The 26,389-nt window shown below is 38.8% G+C and overlaps 1 protein-coding gene across 2 annotated transcripts in view; it reads left to right on the top strand.

The window, feature by feature from the left end:
- Positions 1 to 26,389, top strand: part of LOC126092601 (trafficking protein particle complex subunit 12) — a 158,929-nt gene that overhangs the window by 62,374 nt on the left and 70,166 nt on the right. For both annotated transcript variants that reach the window (XM_049908298.1, XM_049908299.1), the window contains exon 5: positions 9,475 to 9,726. In XM_049908298.1, the coding sequence (XP_049764255.1) occupies positions 9,475 to 9,726 (252 nt within the window). The remainder of the gene's footprint in view (positions 1 to 9,474; positions 9,727 to 26,389) is intronic.

Raw genomic sequence — 26,389 nt, 5'->3', positions numbered from 1 at the left:
AATGAGAACAAGAAGTCCTTAAGAGAATCATAACTGATGGTGAGATATAGGTCTATGGTTATGAAGTGAAAACCAAGGTTCAATCTGCAGAATGGATCGGCAAAGGTTCTCCAAAACCAAAAAAAGCTCGTCAGGTCAGGTCAAATGTCAAAACCATGCTGATAGTTTTCTTTGATTTTGTAGGACTAGTTCATCATGACTTTGCGACACAGGGACAAACTGTTAATCAATGGAACTATCAGGATGTGTTGCGACACCTGTTAAAAAATGTGAGAAGGAAACAACCTGAAACATGATGAAACAATTCATGGCTCTTGCATCATAATAATGCACTCACACATTCATCCGTGGTGCGTGACTATTGCACAAAAAATGAAATCACTGTGCTGCGTCGTCCTGTGTACTCTCCAGACCTGGCACCTGTGGACTTTTTTTTTTTTGTTCCATCATTGAAACCCTGTTGAAAGGACAAAGATATGCAACAGTAGATGAAATAAAACAAAATTCACATACGGCGGCACTTCACGCGATCCAGCAACAGGTGTACAAAGACTGATTCTGGAAATGGAAACAGCATTGGGAGTGGTGTATCAATTGTGGATCAGAGTAGTTTGAAGGGGTATCGATTTCAGTTCCTGCCATCATCAGATCTGTTACAAATAAAAAAAAAAAAAAAAGTTATGTATCCAACTAAATTTAATTTGCTGAAGCAAAATCTGTAACAGACCTGATGATACATAAGAAAAATAGAAAATATTTATACTTCTAACATACATGTATAGCAGATAGTAAAGGTAGTAAAAGGTAAGCATAGAACATTTTTGTGGTAAAAGTTCCAGAATTTTTGAACAGACCTCGCAAATGAGATCGCAGCATTCATTGTTTTGGATTCATTGTCAAATCAAGCTAAAATTGAAAAGGGGCATTCCTCTAAAATTTAATTAATTAGTCGATTTTCTACAAGTGTGCAGCAGGAATGCTGTATAACATAGATGGAAATTGTTGCCAGAAAATGTGGTACTCTTGTGAAAAGTTACTGGATAAGTTTCAAAAGCTACTAGTGGGGGAGGGTGTGTGTGAAGAAGAGGGAATACAGAGAGGGAAAGGGAGGGGTGGGAGAAGAGAGGGGGGAGGAAGGGCTTTCTAGAGTGAGGGATTTAAAAACTCAGTGAAAATGATTCTGCTAAAGGGAAAATGAGTGATATTTGTAAATCTTCAGACACACTGCGCAACGTATTGTCGGGAAACTGCTCCACAGAACATGGAAATAATGGACTAACCGGGTGCCATCATGCATTTTAAGTAGGAATTATAATGACAAAATGAGAAAAATAGGGTTTATATAGGAGCATACAGACAGCTATTTTTCTATTGTGCTATTGAAAAATTGAAAGGAAGAGGGGGAGTAACGATAATGATTGATATATTTTATAGTCTCAGAAATATATATTTATCAAAATCTGAGTATTTCCTTTTTATTTTTTCGCTACAGTCTTTTATTCCCTCACAAATGTACCAGACGTCAGCAAAATTAAGTGAAGTTCACATTTGTAACAAACACTATGTACATATAGTCATAATTCTAGTGTAAATGTAACAGAAGCCTTTTGGAGAGTTCAGATAAAGGTGACTAGTTGTAGATCACAAGCCATAGCAAACTTCAAAGCTAAATAAATCTAGTCATCAATAACAAGCTGCAATAGTGAGACCCAAACGATAATAGTAACCACTTTTAGTGCCATTGCATTAATACTGTAAATTGAGTGTGTCTGTTCACTAAATAATTTATGAAAAGTTTGTACACAAAGTTTTTCCAATTATAAACTAAAGACTGCCCAACTTTTTTGTTTTAACTGTAGTAGACATTAAAAATTGTTATTAACATTTCGTGAAATCATTGGTGAAAACTGAAGGTACCAATTGTTAGTGTTAACATTTACATTCATAGCCATAAAAAATACCTGAAATTATTTATTTATTTGTACAAGTCTGTGTTGACCACAAAAAATTTTACAATTCGCTTTTATCGATTTCAGTTCCTGCCATCATCAGATCTGTTACCAAAAAAAAAAAAAAAAAAAAAAAAAAAAAAAAAAAAAAAAAAACCGTGATGTAACCAACTAAATTTAATTTGCTGAAGCAAAATCTATAACAGACCTGATGATACATAAGAAAAATAGAAAATATTTATACTTCTAACATACATGTATATCAGCCATACATACTCTAAAATATTCTGATGTATGTATCAATGTCAACATATATACAGCAGAAGGCACTATAGTGGGGGTAAATGAGTAACCTGTATTGTAAATTTAATGGTTAGGATGCAGTATGTGTAGTCATTAATTAAAATTACTTCACAGGGCAAAATGAGTGTCTGATAATAAAACATGAACTGGCATATAATATCTGGAATCAGATCGACACTTAAAATACACATAAAAGGTGCAAAAAGTAATAATTTGAAGCTTTTAGCCTGGCAAAATAAATAACACACAGTTATGTAAAAGCCATAATAAAAACGTTAAAAATAGCATCATGTCTATAAATCAAAACCTCCCAGCAAGACAGAACAATTAAAGCATAACTATAAGTGTAAGATAATTAACAAAACAGTGACTGTTAATTAAAAACTCAATAGTTGATAGCACATCCAGAGTGGGATCTCAGTGGCACAACCTTGTGGCTTTTCTGTGTGAAGTACTTGTTTTTCTGTGTTGGAGCTTGCGGAAGAAGGCCCAGTCTCCTTGCTGCTGGTGCTTAAAGCATGCGACCGCACACTTAGCTGCCGTGGTGTTCGAAGTTGCTCAAACTAGTAGGTTTCTGAATACATCAAAATACGCATTCAGGTTAAACTCATCCTGTTCATTCAGTAGTAATTCCGGCTGCTGCTATCTGTGTACATAAATTTGTTTCTTTGATTAGGTTCAGTTATTGTCCATTTGGTACCTTATACAACACTTCCAGCTAGCATCTACGTTTCCTGCCACATGTTTTTCTTTGTCCAAATGTATACCGAAAGTGCTCTTATGTTGGCTATATGTATGCTCTTTAAAATGAGTTGTTAAATTCCTTCCTGTCTGATCGTTAATTAAAACTTGTCACAGTCTTGGAATTTGATTTTATAGACGCCAGATTCTGAATATTTGTTGTTGCTGTTGCCAATGTTGTGGCAGAGCCTAGAATCAATTGTACCTTTCATTTGAAATCCAATTTTTACTTTTGTTTTTCTGAGAATTTGTGCAATTCTGTCAGAAAATGCACCGTCATATGACAGAGAAACAAACTTCTTGCCCTCTAGATCTGTTGTCTCGTTCTTATAATGTATATTTTTTACTTTAGTTTATTATAAAGGTTCATTACATCATAGTCCCTATATCCATTTAGCGTGGCTACTTGTCTAATAAGATTTAATTTGTTCACTTCGTCTTTAGTGTAGCATCGCAAGTCTGTTCCGAGCGAATGATTGTTTTAGGATAGCTAGCTGCATGTAACTTCGAGGACTGACATCTGCCAGCCTAACTGGGAGACACATGCGCTCCTGTCACTACCTGCCATGGGCAAGGTATCCAGTGTCTCTTACGGGACGTGTTCATTCACCACCTATAAGAACCTAAATAAAGTATATTAAATATTATTCAATCATTCAAAATCGGTACACTACCTGTTGACATTCAGGAGAAGACTGTATCCCAGTTTCAGCTTTATAACTATATTAGTTTCAGAGATAGAAAAAATTGCTAAAAAATCAAAAACCTACACTTGGGAAACTAAATTCAGTTACGAAATATAATAGTTTATTTCTTGGTATAATTGGAAATCGTAAGCAGAACTCTGTGTGCAGAATTAATTAATTGAGAGAAAAAATTGCTAAAAAATGAAAAACCTACACTTGGGAAACTAAATTCAGTTAGGAAATATAATAGTTTATTTCTTGGTATAATTGGAAATCATAAGCAGAACTCTCAGTGTGCAGAATTAATTAATTGAGATTTTCGTATTAAAACATTAATTATTTTTTGTTTTCGTAATATAAAAATCAGACAAAATTATTATTGGTGTCTAAGATTGTTGTGGGAATATATGTGAGTGAATGAGAGTGAGTGTGTACATGAGACATTCATCAAATTTTAATGTTGCATTATATACCATGTTAAGTAACCTGCAAGAGTTACGCAAGCCTGTTGTGGGAAAATGTTCATAGGGAATTTACCCACTTTGCTGATGATGTATGTCTAGGTGTGATTGCTATTGTAACAGAGCAGCCAGAAAGTCAGCTGGTGTAAGATCTGTATCTAAAGTATATTTTCAGAATTATTATCTTTTAGTTTTCTTTTATCAAACATTACTTTAATATTAGTATATCAGAATGACGTAGATGCATCTGTATGTAAGGATTGGGGCAGGCCAGTTTTGGTGCGAGTATGATCGTGAGCGAGCATTCTGATTAGCAGCGAGTATGGTTAGCCAATCAGAATTGAGACGGTTCCCACTCGATACCTGATAGCTATACTGGAAGTGAGGCCACGAGAAGGGAGTCTCTCACTTGCTTTGATTGCGGACGGTCGCGTTACTAGTGTGAGTCAAAATAATGTGTAAAATGAAGGAATATTGAGTTCCTTGCATTTGATACATGTCGTGATTAACACTGATGTAGTTACAGACACTTTTGTGAAGTTTGGAAGTTTTAGAACTGTATTGTTGGAATTACATTTGCGAGTGAAAATTTGGCCTTCGTAGTATCTACGTGGCATGTTTCAGTATTCAACCACTGAGAATTTTTGGTGAACAATTTCTTTTCTGAAATCCACCAGAAGGACCGAATGTAATACCTCATGTTAGTGGTGGAATTAATGACTGTGGAAAAGTTGTTTAACTCGGGTCAGATTTGAACAGATTTCTGGCTGCTGTGTGTGCGAAATGAATGTATGAATTGTGAACTTTACGAAAATAACCAGTAGTTTAAATGTGGACTGAATAGTATCGTTTCTTTGGTTAAACGAACAAATAAACATTTTTGTGTGGAAATTACGGACATTATTTTCCAGAATCCAATCCATTATCTTACCACCCAATAAATTTTTTATTGACAGTTTTTCTACAGAACTTTAATTCATTACTAGAATTGCTCGGCCTCAGTAATTCTAGATATTTGATGATGTTTTTTATCAACACTGCTTTTACATCATCTTGTAAGTATTGACATTCCCGAGTGAAAGGATATCGAGCAGACGCCATTCTGAGGTAGACGAATTTTTAAATTGCAGCCTACATATAAAATGAGAACACCACACCACTGCAGTAGGTGTGAGTGGTAGTTTTAGCACCCTGCTGATCATGGCTGTGAAGTATGACCAGTTATGTTTCTTAGGGTGACAGGATTTCCCCTCCATAATCGTGTCAGTAGCTGTCGTCTTCCTAAATATGATAATCTCTTTTAGTTAACACGTTGTTGTTGTTGTTGTTCTCTTCAGTCCTGAGACAGGTTTGATGCAGCTCTCCATGCTACTCTATCATGTGCAAGCTTCTTCATCTCCCAGTACTTACTGCAACCTACATCCTTCTGAATCTGCTTAGTATATTCATCTCTTGGTCTCCCTCTATGATTTTTACCCTCCACACTGCCCTCCAACGCTAAATTTGTGATCCCTTGATGCCTCAGAACATGTCCTACCAACCGGTCCCTTCTTCTCGTCAAGTTGTGCCACAAACTCCTCTTCTCCCCAATTCTATTCAATACCTCCTCATTAGTTATGTGATCTACCCATCTAATCTTCAGCATTCTTCTGTAGCACCACATTTCAAAAGCTTCTATTCTCTTCTTGTTCAAACTATTTATCGTCCATGTTTCACTTCCATACAAATACTTTCAGAAAAGACTTCCTGACACTTAAATCTATACTCGATGTTAACAAATGTCTCTTCTTCAGAAACGCTTTCCTTGTCATTGCCAGTCTACATTTTATATCCTCTCTACTACGACCACCATCAGCTATTTTGCTCTCCAAATAGCAAAACTCATTCACTACTTTCAGCATCTCATTTCCTAATCTAACTCCCTCAGCATCACCCGACTTAATTTGACTACATTCCATTATCCTCGTTTTGCTTTTGTTGATGTTCATCTTATATCCTCCTTTCAAGACACTGTCCATTCTGTTCAACTGCTCTTCCAAGTCCTTTGCTGTCTCTGACAGAATTACAACATCATTGGCGAGCCTCAAAATTTTTATTTCTTCTCCATGGACATTAATACCTATTCTGAATTTTTCTTTTGTTTCTGTTACTGCTTGCTCAATATACAGATTGAATAACATCGGGGAGAGGCTTCAACCCTGTCTCACTCCCTTCCCAACCACTGCTTCCCTTTCGTGCCCCTCGACACTTATAACTGCCATCTGGTTTTTGTACAAATTGTAAATAGCCTTTCACTCCCTGTATTTTACCCCTGCCACCTTAAGAATTTGAAAGAGAGTGTTCCAGTCAACATTGTCAAAAGCTTTCTCTAAGTCTACAAATGCTAGAAATGTAGGTTTGTCTTTCCTTAATCTATTTTCTAAGATAAGTCGTAGGGTCAATATTACCTCACGTGTTCCAAACTTTATGCGGAATCCAAACTGATCTTCGCTGAGGTCGGCTTATACCAGTTTTTCCATTCGTCTGTAAAGAATTCGTGTTAGTATTTTGCAGCTGTGACTTATTAATCTGATAGTTCGGTAATTTTCACATCTGTCAACAACTGCTTTCTTTGGGATTGGAATTATTATATTCTTCTTGAAGTCTGAGGGTATTTTGCCTGTCTCATACATCTTGTTCACCAGATGGTAGAGTTTTGTCAGGACTGGCTCTCCCAAGGCCGTCAGTAGTTCCAATGGAAAATTGTCTACTCCCGGGACCTTGTTTCGACTCGGGTCTTTCAGTGCTCTGTCAAACTCTACATGCAGTATTGTATCTCCCATTTCATCTTCATCTACACCCTTTTCCATTTCCATAATATTGTCCTCAAGTGCATCGCCCTTGTATAGACCCTCTATATACTCCTTCCACCTTTCTGCTTTCCCTTCTTTGCTTAGAACTGGGTTTCCATCTGAGCTCTTGATGTTCATACAAGTGGTTCTCTTATCTCCAAAGGTCTCTTTAATTTTCCTGTAGGCAGTATCTATCTTACCCCTAGTGAGATAAGCCTCTACATCCTTACATTTGTCCTCTAGCCATCCCTGCTTAGCCATTTTGCGCTTCCTGTTGATCTCATTTTTGAGACGTTTGTATTCCTGCTTCATTAACTGCGTTTTTATATTTTCTCCTTTCGTCAGTTAAATTCAATATTTCTTCTGTTACCCAAAGATTTCTACTAGCCCTTGTCTTTTTACCTACTTGATCCTCTGCTGCCTTCACTACTTCATCCCTCAGAGCTACCCATTCTTCTTCTACTGTATTTCTTTCCCCCATTCCTGTCAATTGTTCCCTTATGCTCTCCCCGAAACTCTGTACAACCTTTGGTTTAGTCAGTTTATCCAGGTCCCATCTCCTTAAATTCCCACCTTTTTGCAGTTTCTTCAGTTTTAATCTACAGTTCATAACCAATAGATTGTGGTCAGAGTCCACATCTGCCCCTGGAAATGTCTTACAGTTTAAAACCTGGTTCCTAAATCTCTGTCTTACCATTACATAATCTATCTGATACCTTTTAGTATCTCCAGGATTCTTCCATGTATACAACCTTCTTTTACGATTCTTGAACCACGTGTTTGCTATGATTAAGTTATGCTCTGTGCAAAATTCTACCAGACGGCTTCCTCTTTCATTTCTGTCCCCCAATCCATATTCCCCCACTATGTTTCCTTCTCTCCATTTTCCTACTCTCGAATACCACTCACCCGTGGCTATTAAATTTTCGTCTCCCTTCACTACCTCAATAATTTCTTTTGTCTCATCATACATTTCATCAATTTCTTCATCATCTGCAGAGCTAGTTGGCATATAAACTTGTACTACGGTAGTAGGCATGGGCTTCGTGTCTATCTTGGCCACAATAATGGGTTCACTATGCTGTTGGTAGTAGCTTACCCGCACTCCTATTTTTTTATTCATTATTAAACCTACTCCTGCATTACCCCTATTTGATTTTGTATTTATAACCCTGTATTCACCTGACCAAAAGTCTTGTTCCTCCTGCCACCGAACTTCACTAATTCCCACTATATCTAACTTCAACCTATCCATTTCCCTTTTTAAATTTTCTAACCTACCTGCCCGATTAAGGGATATGACATTCCACGCTCCGATCCGTAGAACGCCAGTTTTCTTTCTCCTGATAACAACGTCCTCCTGAGTAGTCCCCTCCCGGAGATCCGAATGGGGGTCTATTTTACCTCCAGAATATTTTACCCAAGAGGACGCCATCATCATTTAACCATACAGAAAATTTGTATGCCCTCGGGAAAAATTACGGCTGTAGTTTCCCCTTGCTTTCAGCTGTTCGCAGTACCAGCACAGCAAGGCCGTTTTGGTTAGTGTTGCAAGGCCAGATCAGTCAATCATCCAGACTGTTGCCCCTGCAACTACTGAAAAGGCTGCTGCCCCTCTTCAGGAACCACACGTTTGTCTGGCTTCTCAACAGATACCCCTCCGTTGTGGTTGCACCTACGGTACGGCCATCTGTATCGCTGAGGCACGCAAGCCTCCCCACCAACGGCAAGGTCCATGGTTCATGGGGGCAGGTTAGTTAACATAAGATCCATAAAACTTACACTTCTATCGTCTTCCAGCTCCTGTGTGAACTTAAATTTTTTTACTACATTCCACTTATTCTTTCTGCTAATTCACATATTTCATTTTTATCACCTGCTCATTATTACTCTTTACACCTTTTATGCAGATTTTAAGCATAGATCTAATTCCACGTATTGTATGTCAGGTCATGTTTGACTGTCACACTCACTTTGTTGTGTGAAGTAATTTTAATTAATGATTACACATACTGCATTTTAACTATTAAACTTATGCTAGTGGTTGTTCTTGTACTGTAGCAATAGTGCCCTTTGCTGACATCAGTTATTTGTATAAATACCAGATGAATCCAGGCCACCACCAACACTTACTACATACCTACGGGTATAGATTTTGACATTGATACATACATCAGAATATTTTAAGGTGTGTATGGCTGGTATACATACTGTTAAATGTATAAATATTTTTTATTTTTCTTATGTATCACCAGGCCTGTTATAGATTTTGCTTCAGCTAATTGAACTTAGGTGGTTACACCACTAATTTTTTTTATTTGTAACAGATCTGAAGATGGCAGTAGCCGAAACCAGTAATAGTGAATTCTAAACTTTGTGTGATCAACTTAGCCCTTTACAAATGAAGTGCCACACTATGATTGCTGACTTATTTACAGACATTAAATCTTCAGCTGATAATTATTTATTTATAACATTCATAAGCATTTTTTTTTCTTTTCAGCTATGGTTCACTCGAATTGCCCTGCTAGTGAAACTTCGGTCATTTTCATTGGCAGAAGTTGAAGCTGAACCATTCGGAGCATTAGATCGACCAGATATGTATTTTCAGTTCTACCCTGAGCTATACGGTGGCCGTATTGGATCCCTGGCTCCTTTTTCTTTTCGGTTGCTTCTGGCTGAATTACCACAATTTCTTGGAAAACCCCAGGAAGCACTGAGTCGTCTCCATATTCTGCTAGCAACTGTACGCAAGGTATGGGAGTCAGAAAAAATACGAACTTTTCAGTTGCATGAGACTGCAGTCGTGTGTGTGTGTGTGTGTGTGTGTGTGTGTGTGTGTGTGTGTGTGTGTGTGTGTCAATTTTTAACAAATGCTTTATTTGTGACAGTCTTTTTGTTATGCTTATATGTGACTCAGCATCTTCGCTACACGGTGAGTAGCAACTTTCCTTTTCATAGTATTCTTACAGTCCATCCTGGATTTTCCATTGTTTGAACTCTTATTGTTATATATCACAAGATTAATGAGAGATTTTTCTCTTACAGAACTGTTGAATTTTAAATCTGTCAATTTACTTATTCATAGGGGACCAGAGAATATTGAGGGACAAAAAAAAAATCAAAATTCTTTTAAAATTTAGCAGTAATTTGTTTCTTTGTTAATAAATGCATTTCAGGTTTAATTAATTTGTTTAGTAGAAAAAGCGTTCCTGAGCTGTTGTGTGATATTCACTGCCAGTTTTCTTCACAGCTTCTTTGTAAAGAATCATTTGTATTTTTATTTTGTATTTCTTTATTGGTCCTGTAAATCGTGTTTAGGTACATATGTTGCACAGACAGTGTAGGACAAGTCAGGTTGGTACAGTATATACAACATTATTCACAGTGTCATTTTGAAAGGATAAATAATTAAAAATTATTCAAAACATGTTGAATATTGATGACAAATTTAATATAATTAAATAAAATGATAGACTTATTAAGACTATTTGAGCAGTTACACTACAGTTTTCTGGTACTCTAAAAACTTGGAAACAGAATAGAAGCAGTGGTCAAGCAAGTACTCTTTCAGTTTCACTTTAAACTTTTGTAAATTTTGCATCTGTTTCAAATAGGATGGCATGTGATTGTACAGCATTATGCCAATATGATACACTCCTCTCTTACAAATGTTTGTACTTACTGTATTGACATGCAAATAATGCTTCTGCGTAGTATCATGAGTGTGGTAATCACAGTTATACTTGAAGATATTTCCATCTTTTAAAATACTTTCTTTTGTGAAATTTAATATTTCATACATATATAAGCAAGGAAGAGGCAATATATTGAGATTTTTAAATATTGGTGTACAGGAGTCTCTGTACTTAGCATGGTTTATTATTCTAACAATCTTTTTCTGTAGCCTAAATGTTTTGTTTTTACCTACGGAGTTCCCCCAAAAGATAATGCCGTACATCAGCAGTGACTGAATACTGCCATGGTACATTGTGATCACAGATGCAGGGCTTGTATTTTGTGCCTCCCATTTTAGGTTTTGCTGAATATGTATACCTAAAAATTTTGTGTCGCTCACCGATGAGACAGTTTTTCCATCAATTTTAAAAATTGGTCTTGCAGGATGTAGTTTCTGTGAATTGTGGAAATTGACTGTACTGTTTTTTCATTATTTATTATTAGCTTGTTTGTTCTGAACCATTGTGTCAAATTTTGTATTACGGTATACCTGTAACTGTTTTTTGTAGGCTTTCCTCATCACGTGATTTGATTAGGATATTTGTGTCATGTGCAAAAAGTTCTGTTGTCCCTTTAGTTATTTTTTCTGACAAATCATTAACATAAAGAATGAAAAGAATTGGCTCAAGGACTGACCCTTGAGGAACTCCATATGTAATGTTTTGTGCATTACTGTAAAAATTACAAATTTTTTGTGGTTTTATGTCTTTGTATGTCTTTGTATTTTATTTGAGTGATCTGTTGACCGTCATGAAGGCAGGAATGTATCCACTTGTTTGGCAGGCCTCGTATTCCATAATTACCTAGCTTCTGCAACAGAGTATTATGATCAATTACGTCGAAGGCTTTATTAAGGTCAAGAAATATGCCAGACACATGTTGCTTATTATCTACTGCAGTTAGAATTTCATTTAAGAAGTATGAATAGCTGACTGTGTTCGTCTGCCAGTTCTGAATCCATGTTGCGCATCACTTATTATGTTTTCTTTATTAAGAAAGGCTGTCAGCCTTCTAAGATATAGTTTTTCAAGAATTTTACCAAAGCCTGACAATACTGATACAGGTCTATAGTTTGCAGCTTCGTGTTTGTCCCTTTTCTAGCACAGTGGTGTCACTTTTGCCATTTTCAGATTTTTCGGGAATATACCACTCACGAATGATGAATCGAAAATATCCGTTAATGGTTCTACAATAGATGTTACACTTGCTTTGATGATAACATCTGGTATTTCATCAGTACCTGCTGAATACTTATTGGGTAACCTTTTTATAACGACAGGTAATTACTCAGGTGTTGTTGGAGACATGAATAAGGTTCTTGTAAGAATTTTTGTATCTGATTGGAGTGTATTGCTGTATGGTTGTGAGTTGTAATGTTTGGTAATCAGGTGGTGTGCTACATTAGAAGAGTAGTTGTTAAATTTTTTAGCCACTACTGTGGGGTTGATTATTTTATTGTTGTTTTCATGAAGTTCTATATTTTTGTGGGCTAATGATGTAGTACCTGTTTCTCTTTTTATGATACTCCAGGTTGCTTTAGTCTTATTCCTGGAATTTTTTATTTGTTTGTCATTCTCCATTATATTGTTTAAAGTCTTTGATAAATACAGGATTTGTGGTTTGCTTTGAGTATTCATATAAGTTCCTTTTATTCTGGCATGATATTTTTATTCCTGTTGTGATCCATTTATTTGGTTTGTGCACAGAATTTATAAGTGATGTTTGTTTAGGAAAGGCTATTTCAAAAAAATGTTTGTATGTGGCCATAAATTTATCAAACTTGTCATCTGTGTTGTTTAAACTGTAAAATCAGTCCAGATTTCTCTTCCCAAGAGAGAACAAAAGTAATCTGTGTTTTCATTATTAAACTTCCTCACAATAGCTCTAGTTTTCTGGGCTTTCATGTTTCCTGGAATAGCGATTGTTAGTATTTTGGCATTGTGATCTCTAAAACCAGTGTTTGCAGTCTGTGTGTTGCAGATACATTTATCTGTATTTGCAAACACCTGATCTATGGTTGTTGCAGAAGTTGTGGTTATACGAGTTGGGTTAGTTATAGTTGGTTTTAGGTTAAAGGACTTCAGTAAGTCTTTGATTTCATCTTTAAATTTACTGGGTTTGGAGAAATCAACATTGAAATCTCCACATATGATAATATTTTTTTAAGGGTGTTGAAGTCCTCTAACAGCTCTTCCATATGATTATAAAAAACTTTTTTATCACCATCTGGTGACCTATATACACAGATGATTACAGAATTGCTAGTTGTCAGTTCTACTATAGAGTGTTCTATGTCTCTTTCTTTAGATAAGCTGTCAAATCTGGTTATGTTAGTGAAGTCTATATCTTCTCGAACATATATGCAGCTACCACCATGCCTGAGTACTTCTCTACAAAATGTGGCAGCTAATTTAAACTGAGATAGGTGTGCTAGTTCTATCTTGTCTTTATTTAGCCAGTGCTCAGTAAAGCATAAAACAGAAATATCACTCATATCATTTAACAAGATTTGTATTTCATTCAGTTTAATGGAAAGAGACTGAACATTCTGATGGAACAATTTAAAGTATGAAGCAGGGACTATATTGTGTCTTGCTTGACCACTTACCTCTTTTTTACATCTAGTATTGTTAGCTGTGAAAAATCATCCTTGATTTGAGGTGTGGGTGGTGTCTTCTTCCTAGCTGGTTCCCTGAATTCTGGGCCCTGCCTTTCATGTGCTGTGGTGCTTCTAATGGTAATCCACTTGTCAAGTAGCATTTGTTTCATTTTAGGCACTTGTATTGCACTGGTTCTCACATTGTATTTATTTTGGTGAAACACTGATTTCTTCAGGTAGACTGGTCGATTCAGAGATACATGCATCTGGTTTGAACGATTGGTAATTTTAATTAACAAAGACAGTCTATTGCATACTTGCTCCTTCCCCTGTCTGTTCAAGTGGAATCCGTGACGTGTGAATTTATCACGAGACAGTCTTTCCATTTTAAAGTTTATGGATATTCTACTTTTGTTGCAAGATTTTGAGCAGTTCACTGTTTGAACTAAATGATGGTTAACCATGTCAATTTTTTCCTTTATATATTCTTTGTCGAATCTTTTGGGAACTGGATGCAAAATGATATTTGTCTTGTTACTGAGTTGGAGAACACTTGGTAACACATTATTAATGCTTTCCACAATGTTCTTGTAGGAGTCTTCAGTATCGTACGACCCTGCCATTAATATAAGAGTGTCACTCGGATTCAAGTCTTCTGCTAATTTGTAAATTCGATTAAAAACTTCACGGAGAGGAGCATTTGGTTTAATAAAACTTTGAATGTCATATTTTGTGTCTAGTTTTGTCTCCAGAATGTTTCTGCAATACCTGCCTTGGCTGTCACTCACTATTAAAACTTTCGTATTCTCTACTGCATTCCTTAACTCGTAACTTTGTTTCATATGTTCAGGTGGTTTATCTTCTGGAACACTATTGGTATCGTTCATTACAGTTTCGTTTTCGCTGATTGCCGTGTAAACACTGCCTTCAGTTACACTTACACATTGCATTGGCTCTTTACCAGCTGACATCAGAACAGTTTCTTTATCTGAAGTTGCACTTACATATTTAGACACACTTTTTCTGGATACCGTTGGCGTTGTAGATACATTATAAAACGAGTGCATTTTTAGTTGCGATTTTAAATTGTGTGTGTTCGACGCACTTTTTACGGTACACCACTTTTCACTGCTTACATATATGCTTAGTTCTTGTTCTAGCTTGCTGATTCTCGCTAACAGAACGTTTCTATCCTGTTGCGACACTTTAATTATTTCATCTTTTGATGCTGAGTCCATTACGAGTTTGTGATCGCCATGTGGCACCAAAACACAGTTCTTTGTTTTTGATTGTGTAAACATACCTTTACAGTTATTTACTTTTACAGTGCACGAGTAGCACAGATTGTCCTTATCGCCACCATTTTTTACACATTTCGCACATAATACTCTCATATTTATATTAGTTTTCGTGAGCTTTGAATATGTTACAATTTTACTCACTGTCTTGCAAGACACTATTTCTTGTTTTGTGTGTGTTTCAGATGTGTTTGATATTGTCCGGGCAAGTTTTCTTTCAGCCTGTGTTACAGTGTTTATTTTTAATATTTTTGTAGCTTCAAACCATGTGGAAAGTTCAGTGTATCTTCTTTTTAATTAGCAACTAATGCAAGTCTTTCAATGAAATTCAGCTTGGTTATGTAAATGTTGCAGGCAATAACTTTCTGCCTGTTTCAGACACTTGTGTTTCTATTTATATGCATGATGATCTAATTAACATGTCACCTAGTCCACATCACAGCTCTTTAATTAATGGAATATTAGTATTTGGCAAACACTGGAAAACAGAGCTACAAAAATCTTAATGATTATTTTACGTTCTTGTTGACAGTATTTGTGTACATCCATTCAACAGAATCGCTACCCAATAAGCATATGCAGTATTGTAACTGGTTTATAGTAAAATTGAAAGTAAATTTGTACATGCTTCTAAAATGAGATAGCTTCATTTTAATGAAGATGTATAGAAGAAACATTCACACGTGTAGTGATCATAGTCTGAAGTGTAATTACCTAGACTTCATTGTGTGACTTATGGACTTGTAAATCTATTCATAGGGCCTATCCTAAACAATGAAGATGACAACCTCTGTTTTATACACCATTTTCAATACAGGGTGTTCAGAAAAAAGTGTTGAATACTTAGAGATGGTAGTACTTATTAACTACAAAATAATCCAATAAATGTGGGTCCTGAAATGCATGCTTTCTGAGATATACACATGTTTATATGAGGAGCTCAATGTGGCATCCATTCATGACAGTACACCCCTCTGCCCTCCGGCACAAGGAATGAAGCACACTTTGAAGTATACTCAAAGATGCAACCCTGTAGTGTCCACACATCATTGATTGGCATGGCGTAGACCTATTCCTTCAAGCATCCCCATAACCAAAAGTCTAGGGGATTAATGTCTGGAGAATGAGCAGGCCAAGGTATGGGACCCCCGACCAAATCCAGCAGTCCTGAAAGTTCTGCGTCAAATGTTTGTGCACATTGTGACGAAAGTGTATTTTGCTGTGAAACTGAAAATCTAGATATGGGCACCATTCAGACAAATGAAGTGCTTATTGCTATGAAACCATCAGAAAAATGATGCTCATCTAAATATTATATTTTTGATACATTCCACACTTGTCTTACTTCATTTTTTGTTTTGCAGCAGTAACCACTTCATTTATCTGAATGGTGCTCCTACCTAGATTTTTGGTTTCACAGCAAAATAAACCACACAATTCATCTGAATAGCACTCTTTCTATTTGGTGCATCTTGTACCATCAAAGCATGATCTATCTCTCAGTTCATATTCCCCTGCACAAGCCCACAGTTCAGTCTATGATTCCATATTGCATTCTACAAGCCACTCCACGTATACTACTAATTTGAGTGGCCAAACAGTAATCATAGAAAAATGTGTTTGTACTTGCATAAGCAATGCTGAAGCATTTACAACCTATTTCAACACTGCATGCTGCACGCTAATGGAATTTTGGAGGAGGGATATACCCCTGTACTGTGTTGCATAACTTAGTCAACTCTGCACAACGTTAGTTGTTTAGTATAAACCAAATTAGAACTTACTTTTCGTGCCATAACATCAGCACTACCAGATAACCTATGGAGAAGATTTTTTACTGCTATGTGGCTACATGCATTCAGTACACAATCTTAAAGACTTCACACTTCAATAAATACACTATGTAATCAAAAGTATTGGGACACCTGGCTGAAAAAGACTTACCAGTTCATGGCGCCCACCATCGGTAATGCTGGAATTCAATTGGTGCTGGCTCACCCGTAGCCTTGATGACAGCTTCCACTTTTGTAGCCATACATTCAATCAGGTGCTGGAAGGTTTCTTGGGGAATGGCAGTCCATTCTTCATGAGATGCTGCACTGAGGAGAGGTATTGATGTCGGTCGGTGAGGCCTGGCACAAAGTCGGCGTTCTGAAACATCCCAAAGGTGTTCTATAGGATTCAGGCCATTACTCTGTGCAGGGCAGTCCATTACAGTAATGTTACTGTTGTGTAACCACTCCGCCACAGGCCGTGCATTATGAACAGGTGCTCGATCGTGTTGAAAGATGCAGTCGCCAACCCGAATTGCTCTTCAACAATGGGAACCAAGAAGGTGCTTAAAACATCAGTTTAGGCCTGTGCTGTGATAGTGCCACACAAAACAACAAGGGATACAAGCCCCCTCCACGAAAAACATGGCCACACCATAGCACCACCACCTCAAAATTTTACTGTTGGCACTACCACGCTGGCAGTGATGTTCTCCGGGCATTCGCCATACCCACACCCTGCCATTGGATCACCACACTATGTACTGTGATTCGTCACTCCACACAACATTTTTCCACTGTTCAATCATCCAATGTTTACTTTCCTTACACTAAGCAAGGTGTCATTTGGCATTTACCGGTGTGACGTGTGGCTTATGAGTAGCCACTTGGCTATGAAATCCAAGTTTTCTCACCTCTCACCTAACTGTCATGATACTTGCAGTGGATCCTGATGCAGTTTGGAATTCCTGTGTGATGGTCTGGATAGATGTCTGCCTATTACACATTACAATACTCTTCAACTGTCGACGGTCTCTGTCAGTCAGCAGATGAGGTCAACCTATACACTTTTGTGCTGTACGTGTCCCTTCATGTTCCCAATTCACTATCACATCAGAAACAGTGGACCTAAGGATATTTAGGAGTGTGGAAATCTTGTGTACAGACATATGACACAAGTGACACCCAATCACCTGACCACGTTTGAAGTCCATGAGTTCTGTGGAGCGCCCCGTTCTGCTCTCACACGATGTCTAATGACTACTGATGTTGCTGATATTGAGTACCTGGCAGTAGATGGCACCATAATACACCCAATATGAAAAACATATATTTTTCAAAAATCCTAGAAATGCTTATGTATACCAGATTAGTTAACTATTTGGACTAACATAACATTCTCATACCCTCACAACATGGTTTCAGAAAGGGTAAATCTACAGAATCAGCAATTGCCAGTCTAACAGAATACGTTTTACAGTCCTTAGATGAGAGAAAGGTTGTCTCTGCAATGTTTCTGGATCTTTCAAAGGCATTTGACACCATTGACCATGAAATGCTGATACAAAAATTAAGCAACTATGGCATTCGGGGGCAACCAGGTGAACGGATAAAATCATACTTGTGCAACCGCAAGCAGTATGTATCATTAGGAAACTCGTACCAATCAGAAACCAAATCCATCAAATATGGAGTGCCGCAGGGTTCGGTAATGGGGCCATTGTTATTTAATGTGTTTGTTAATGATATAGGTGTTGAGGAGGAAGAAAAGAAAATATTCCCAGAATGAGATTTTCACTCTGCAGCGGAGTGTGCGCTGAAAGAAAATATTGTATGCTGATGACATGACAATACTGACCAAAATATGGAACAGCTTGAGAGAAGAGCATACATATCTGCAAATGTCACTGCTCAATGGCTGTTGGAAAATGAACTGGTTATAAATCTAAAAAAGACTATGTATGCAGTGTTTAAAAACAAGGAAAAGGCTGTAGACATGGATTTAGAGGCTGATGGAACAAGGCTGGAAGAAGTAGAATCTGCTAGATTCTTAGGTATTCTTGTGGATAATGAACTGAAACGGAAAAAACATATTAATAATGTCTGTAAGAAACTGAGCTCTGTCATATTCTTAATGATGCAACTATCACAGTATTCAGACAAGAACCTTCTACATCTACATCTACATTCTACATTTATACTCCGCAAGCCACCCAACGGTGTGTGGCGGAGGGCACTTTACGTGCCACTGTCATTATCTCCCTTTCCTGTTCCAGTCGCGTATGGTTCGCGGGAAGAACGACTGTCTGAAAGCCTCTGTGCGCGCTCTAATCTCTCTAATTTTACATTCGTGATCTCCTCGGGAGGTATAAGTAGGGGGAAGCAATATATTCGATACCTCATCCAGAAACGCACCCTCTCGAAACCTGGCGAGCAAGCTACACCGCGATGCAGAGCGCCTCTCTTGCAGGGTCTGCCACTTGAGTTTGTTAAACATCTCCGTAACGCTATCACGGTTACCAAATAACCCTGTGACGATACGCGCCACTCTTCTTTGGATCTTCTCTATCTCCTCCGTCAACCCGATCTGGTACGGATCCCACACTGATGAGCAATACTCAAGTATAGGTCGAACGAGTGTTTTGTAAGCCACCTCCTTTGTTGATGGACTACATTTTCTAAGGACTCTCCCAATGAATCTCAACCTGGTACCCGCCTTACCAACAATTAATTTTATATGATCATTCCACTTCAAATCGTTCCGCACGCATACTCCCAGATATTTTACAGAAGTAACTGCTACCAGTGTTTGTTCCGCTATCATATAATCATACAATAAAGGATCCTTCTTTCTATGTATTCGCAATACATTACATTTGTCTATGTTAAGGGTCAGTTGCCACTCCCTGCACCAAGTGCCTATCCGCTGCAGATCTTCCTGCATTTTGCTACAATTTTCTAATGCTGCAACTTCTCTGTATACTACAGCATCATCCGCGAAAAGCCGCATGGAACTTCTGACACTATCTACTAGGTCATTTATATATATTGTGAAAAGCAATGGTCCCATAACACTCCCCTGTGGCACGCCAGAGGTTACTTTAACGTCTGTAGATGTCTCTCCATTGAGAACAACATGCTGTGTTCTGTTTGCTAAAAACTCTTCAATCCAGCCACACAGCTGGTCTGATATTCCGTAGGCTCTTACTTTGTTTATCAGGCGACAGTGCGGAACTGTATCGAACGCCTTCCGGAAGTCAAGGAAAATGGCATCTACCTGGGAGCCTGTATCTAATATTTTCTGGGTCTCATGAACAAATAAAGCGAGTTGGGTTTCACACGATCGCTGTTTCCGGAATCCATGTTGATTCCTACATAGTAGATTCTGAGTTTCCAAAAACGACATGATACTCGAGCAAAAGACATGTTCTAAAATTCTACAACAGATCGACGTCAGAGAGATAGGTCTATAGTTTTGCGCATCTGCTCGACGACCCTTCTTGAAGACTGGGACTACCTGTGCTCTTTTCCAATCATTTGGAACCTTCTGTTCCTCTAGAGACTTGCGGTACACGGCTGTTAGAAGAGGGGCAAGTTCTTTCGCGTACTCTGTGTAGAATCGAATTGGTATCCCGTCAGGTCCAGTGGACTTTCCTCTGTTGAGTGATTCCAGTTGCTTTTCTATTCCTTGGACACTTATTTCAGTGTCAGCCATTATTTCGTTGGTGCGAGGATTTAGAGAAGGAACTGCAGTGCGGTCTTCCTCTGTGAAACAGCTTTGGAAAAAGGTGTTTAGTATTTCAGTTTTACGCTTGTCATCCTCTGTTTCAATGCCATCATCATCCCGGAGTGTCTGGACATGATGTTTCGAGCCACTTACTGATTTAACGTAAGACCAGAACTTCCTAGGATTTTCTGTCAAGTCGGTACCTAGTATTTTACTTTCGAATTCACTGAACGCTTCACGCATAGCCCTCCTTACGCTAACTTTGACATCGTTTAGCTTCTGTTTGTCTGAGAGGTTTTGGCTGCGTTTAAACTTGGAGTGAAGCTCTCTTTGCTTTCGCAGTAGTTTCCTAACTTTGTTGTTGTACCACGGTGGGTTTTTCCCGTCCCTCACAGTTTTGCTCGGCACGTACCTGTCTAAAACGCATTTTACGATTGCCTTGAACTTTTTCCATAAACACTCAACATTGTCAGTGTCGGAACAGAAATTTTCGTTTTGATCTGTTAGGTAGTCTGAAATCTGCCTTCTATTACTCTTGCTAAACAGATAAACCTTCCTCCCTTTTTTTATATTCCTATTAACTTCCATATTCAGGGATGCTGCAACGGCCTTATGATCACTGATTCCCTGTTCTGCACTTACAGAGTCGAAAAGTTCGGGTCTGTTTGTTATCAGTAGGTCCAAGATGTTATCTCCACGAGTCGGTTCTCTGTTTTAATTGCTCGAGGTAATTTTCGGATAGTGCACTCAGTATAATGTCACTCGATGCTCTGTCCCTACCACCCGTCCTAAACATCTGAGTGTCCCAGTCTATATCTGGTAAATTGAAATCTCCACCTAAGACCATAACATGCTGAGAAAATTTATGTGAAATGTATTCCAAATTTTCTCTCAGTTGTTCTGCCACTAATGCTGCTGAGTCGGGGGGTTGGTAAAAGGAGCCAATTATTAACCTAGCTCGGTTGTTGAGTGTAACCTCCACCCATAATAATTCACAGGAACTATCCACTTCTACTTCACTACAGGATAAACTACTACTAACAGCGACGAACACTCCACCACCGGTTGCATGCAATCTATCCTTTCTAAACACCGTCTGTGCCTTTGTAAAAATTTCGGCAGAATTTATCTCTGGCTTCAGCCAGCTTTCTGTACCTATAACGATTTCAGCTTCGGTGCTTTCTATCAGCGCTTGAAGTTCCGGTACTTTACCAACGCAGCTTCGACAGTTTACAATTACAATACCGATTGCTGCTTGGTCCCCGCATGTCCTGACTTTGCCCCGCACCCGTTGAGGCTGTTGCCCTTTCTGCACTTGCCCGAGGCCATCTAACCTAAAAAACCGCCCAGCCCACGCCACACAACCCCTGCTACCCGTGTAGCCGCTTGTTGCGTGTAGTGGACTCCTGACCTATCCAGCGGAACCCGAAACCCCACCACCCTATGGCGCAAGTCGAGGAATCTGCAGCCCACATGGTCGCAGAACCGTCTCAACCTCTGATTCAGACCCTCCACTCGGCTCTGTACCAAAGGTCCGCAGTCAGTCCTGTCGACGATGCTGCAGATGGTGAGCTCTGCTTTCATCCCGCTAGCGAGACTGGCAGTCTTCACCAAATCAGATAGCCGCCGGAAGCCAGAGAGGATTTCCTCCGATCCATAGCGACACACATCATTGGTGCCGACATGAGCGACCACCTGCAGATGGGTGCACCCTGTACCCTTCATGGCATCCGGAAGGACCCTTTCCACATCTGGAATGACTCCCCCCGGTATGCACACGGAGTGCACTTTGGTTTTCTTCCCCTCCCTTGCTGCCATATCCCTAAGGGGCCCCATTACGCGCCTGACGTTGGAGCTCCCAACTACCAGTAAGCCCACCCTCTGCGACTGCCCGGATCTTGCAGACTGAGGGGCAACCTCTGGAACAGGACAAGCAGCCATGTCAGGCTGAAGATCAGTATCAGCCTGAGACAGAGCCCGAAACCGGTTCGTCAGACAAACTGGAGAGGCCTTCCGTTCAGCCCTCCGGAATGTCTTTCGCCCCCTGCCACACCTTGAGACGACCTACCACTCTACCACAGGTGAGGGAGCAGCCTCAATGCGGGCAGTATCCCGGGCAACCACAGTCGTAGTCCGATCGGGGGATGCGTGGGACGAGCTGGCCGTCCCCGACAAACCCCCATCCGGACCCCCACAGTGATGCCCATTGGCAACTGCCTCAAGCTGTGTGACCGAAGCCAACACTGCCTGAAGCTGGGAGCGAAGGGATGCCAACTCAGCCTACATCCGAACACAGCAGTTGCAGTCCCTATCCATGCTAAAAACTTGTGCAAAGAACGTCTGAATTAATCTACAGAGAGCGCAAACAAAACGACACAAAATTGAAGCGGTTATTAAAATACAAGATTGCCTAGTAAATGCAGTAATGCTGCCACTTGTGCACTGCTGACACACTGCTCGGCGGCGGAAGGAGACTACGCGATTTAACACTATTCGAGTACTAAAACGTGATGCTACAACTCTCAAATACTATAATACGCCCGAAATTTATGAATTAAACAATGCAAGTACCAAAAACACGCAAAGAAATTAAGAATTAAACTATGTAACAAATGAGTGAGCTAGGAGTATACGACTTGCTGCTGCAGCTGCTTATCCAACGGCGGCAGGGAGCACACTGTGTACAGTGTATCATGGACTTTTCGAACCATACTTACAGTATGGAGTGACTGTGTGGGGAAACTCAAACAAACAAGAGACAAAACGAGTGTTCACATTACAAAAAAAAAAAAAAAAAAAAGCAATTAGGACCATTTTAAGAAGAAAGACCTATGAAACGTGCAGAAACTGTTTCAAGAATTTAGGTATCTTAACTTAAATGTAAGCTAAAGGTGTAGAAATATAAGTGATAAAGAATGTTAATACTTTGACATGTCCTATATTACACATACATTTACTGTACACAATGTAATCTTACAGGATCAAATAAAATTCAATTCAATTCAATTTTGATCACATAGTGTATGTTCTAATACGCTTCAGTTTTAACGTAATTTTGCTAAAGACACTGCTACTATAAAATAGCGTAAGTTTCCTATACTATTGCCTATATACAAAATTTAATGTTGTTTAATTAAAAATGCTTCAAAATAACAACTGTAAAACTCTGCAACTTAACTAATGGTATACCAACATCACCTGCCTTTAAAAACAGATGCTTGCTGTAGGAAGGATGTGGCACAGTGCTCAGTAAAGTATGTCAGACCAGAAAATGAAGAATGGTGAGTCCAGCATATTTATCATGTGACAAACTAAATATAGACTGGATCTCATCTAGATCTACATCTACATCATGCTCTGCGAGACGTCTAATGGTGTGTAGTGCAGGGTACTTTTTGAACCACTGACGAATAGCGCGTGGGAAGAATTATTGTTGGTAAGCCTCTGTATTGACTCTGATTTCTTGAATTTTCTGCTCATGGTTATTATGAGAGATGTATATGGAGGGAAGTAATATGTTATCCGACTCTTCCCGGAAAGTACTCTCTCGAAATCTCAATAGTAAATCTCTCTACGATGCACAATGCCTCTCTTGTAACGCCTGCCAGCAGAGTTTGTTGAGCATCTCCGTAACGCTTCTGTGCCAACTAAAGAACCCCGTGATGAGACGTGCCGCTCTTCGTTGGATCTACTCTCTCTCTCTTCTACAATCCCATCTGGTAGGGGCCCCGGATAGACAAACAGTACTCAAGAATTGGTTGAACAAGCATCCTATAAGCCCCTTCCTTCATGGATGAGTTACGTTTCCTTAAGGTTCTTCCTGTGAGTATGCGTCTGGCATCTGCTTTTCCCACTATTTGTTTTATTTGGTCTTTCCACTCTGGATAGTTACTTCTGGATATTTTATGGTAGATACTGTTTCCAGCAGTTTGTCATCAATAGTGTAGCTATACAATAGTGGATTTCTTTTCCTACGTATGCGCAATATGTTACATTTATTTATGTTTAGAGTCAACTGCCAGAGTCTGCATCATTCATCAATTCTCGGGAGGTCTTTCTACAAATCATTACTATCTTCTGGCGTTGCTATTTTGTTATAGTTAACCACATCATATGGGGACAGCCTTGGAGAGCATCCGATGCTTTCTACTAGATCATTTATATATATTGTAAACAGTAACTGTCCTATCACACTTCCTTGGGGTACTCCAGAAATTACCTTTACAACTGTTGCTTTTGTTCCATTAAGAGCGACTTGTTGAGTTCTGTCTGCAAGGAAGTCATGAATCCACTCGCAAATCTGCTCCGATACTCAATAAGCTCATTTTTTTTTTCTCTAAATAGCATTGTGGGACGGTGTCATACGTCTTCCTGAAGTCAAGGAAAACAGCATCAACCTGAGCGCCATTGTCTATGGCACTGACACAGAGCGAGCTGAGTTTCAGAGGATCTCTGTTTGCAGAATCCATGTTGATGTTAATAGAAGAGATTTTCCTTCTCCAAGAACATCATAATTGTGGAGCTTATAACATGTTCCATAATTCTACAGCAGAGTGACATCAACAATGTAGTTCTATTGTTGTGTCCATCTGTCCTACAGCCCTTCTTAAAAACAGCAATTAACTGCACTTTCTTCCAGTCACTAGGTACCCTTCATTTCTCAAGCAATCTAAAATAAATTACTGCTAGAAAGGAGCAAGTTCTTTCGCATAATCTTCGTAGTATCTCATAGATATCTCATCTGGTCCTGACATCTTTCCACTACTAAGGGTTGTAGTTGTGTTTCTATTCCACAACCGACCGTCTCAATATTTGCCATTTTTATATTCATACGATGAATGTTCCGCTTTTGTTTATCAAATAAGTTTTTATTTCTCTTAAATCTGAGCTGAAATTCTCTTTGTTTATGTTGCAGAGTTCTAATATGTCTATTAAACCATGGTTGATCTTTCCCATCCCTTAAGATCTTACTCAAGACATACTAGTCTAGGACATACTGCACAATTCCTTTGAATTTTTTCCATTCATTTCTGCATCTTTATCCTCATCACCAAATATTTGATGCTAACTGCTCAGATACTCTGAAATGTGTATCCTGTCACTCTTGCTAAGCAAAAATATCTTCCTACAATTGTTAATATCCTTTATCACACCGATTGTCGTAGATGCTATCACATACTTATGATCACTGATACCTTCCTCTGCATTAACTGATTCAGAAAGTTCAGATCTGTTTATTGCCAGGAGGTCTATTATGTTACCCTCACCAGTTCGTTCTCTAACTGCTCAAAGTAATTTTTGTACAAGACATCCAGAACAATGTCAAATGGATCCTTGTCTCTGGCACAAATTTTGACTGTATGGCATTCCAAATCTATACCAGACAAGTTGAAGTCTCCCCTATTACAGCAGCACGTTCAGGAATATTATTAAAAATATTCTGCCTGTTCTGTCTGAAGCACTCTACCACTAGTGCTTCTGACCCAAGTGGTCTGTAAAAGCATCCGATTACCATTTTTTACTGATCTTTGATACTTAACTTTAGACAGAATAATTCACAATCAGAATCCGTGATAACCTCACTAGATTTTATTCAACTTTTTACTGCAATAAACACGCCATTACCAGTGGCACCTAACCAATCCTTACGATAAATATTCCAATCTGAACTTAAGATTTTGTTGTCGTTAATGTCTGATTTCAACCAATTTTTTGTCCCTAATACTATCTGTGCATAACATGCAGTAAGTGATAGTTATTCTAGGATATATCCTTGGATGCACCTGCAGTTTACTAAAATCGTATTAACCTTTTCTGACTTTGATCTGCAACAATGAACCTTCTCCAAGGACACAGAGGTTAATTTATAAGGCAGATTGTCATTGATCCCAAGGGAGGGTTTCTCTAACTTAAAAAAGGAAAAAGAAAAAGCCATGTGCACACCAAACGTACTCCACTACCATAGTAGCCGCTTCCTGCATCTAGTGCATGCCTGGCCTATTAAGAGGAATGTTACAATTCTGTGCCCATGCCCAGTAGCGGAGGTTATCTCAGCATCTGGTTTAGACCTTCCACTCTGGCCCGGACCAGAGGACCACGATCAGTTCTGTGTACAAATAGACAGCTTAGCCTGCACCCCGTATGCAATGTTGGTTGCCTTCACCAAATCAGCCATCCACTGAAAGGAGCCAAGGATGCCTTCAGAACCCAAGTGGTAGGCATTATTTGTGCAGACATACGCCACTATAAGCAGTCGGTTAAACCCAGTGCTCTCAATAGCCACC

The sequence above is a fragment of the Schistocerca cancellata genome, chromosome 7, assembly GCF_023864275.1.
Source record: "Schistocerca cancellata isolate TAMUIC-IGC-003103 chromosome 7, iqSchCanc2.1, whole genome shotgun sequence".
Taxonomy (NCBI): Eukaryota; Metazoa; Arthropoda; class Insecta; order Orthoptera; family Acrididae; genus Schistocerca; species Schistocerca cancellata.
The sequence above is the reverse complement of the archived record's forward strand: the minus strand, read 5'-3'. Positions and strand labels throughout refer to the sequence as shown.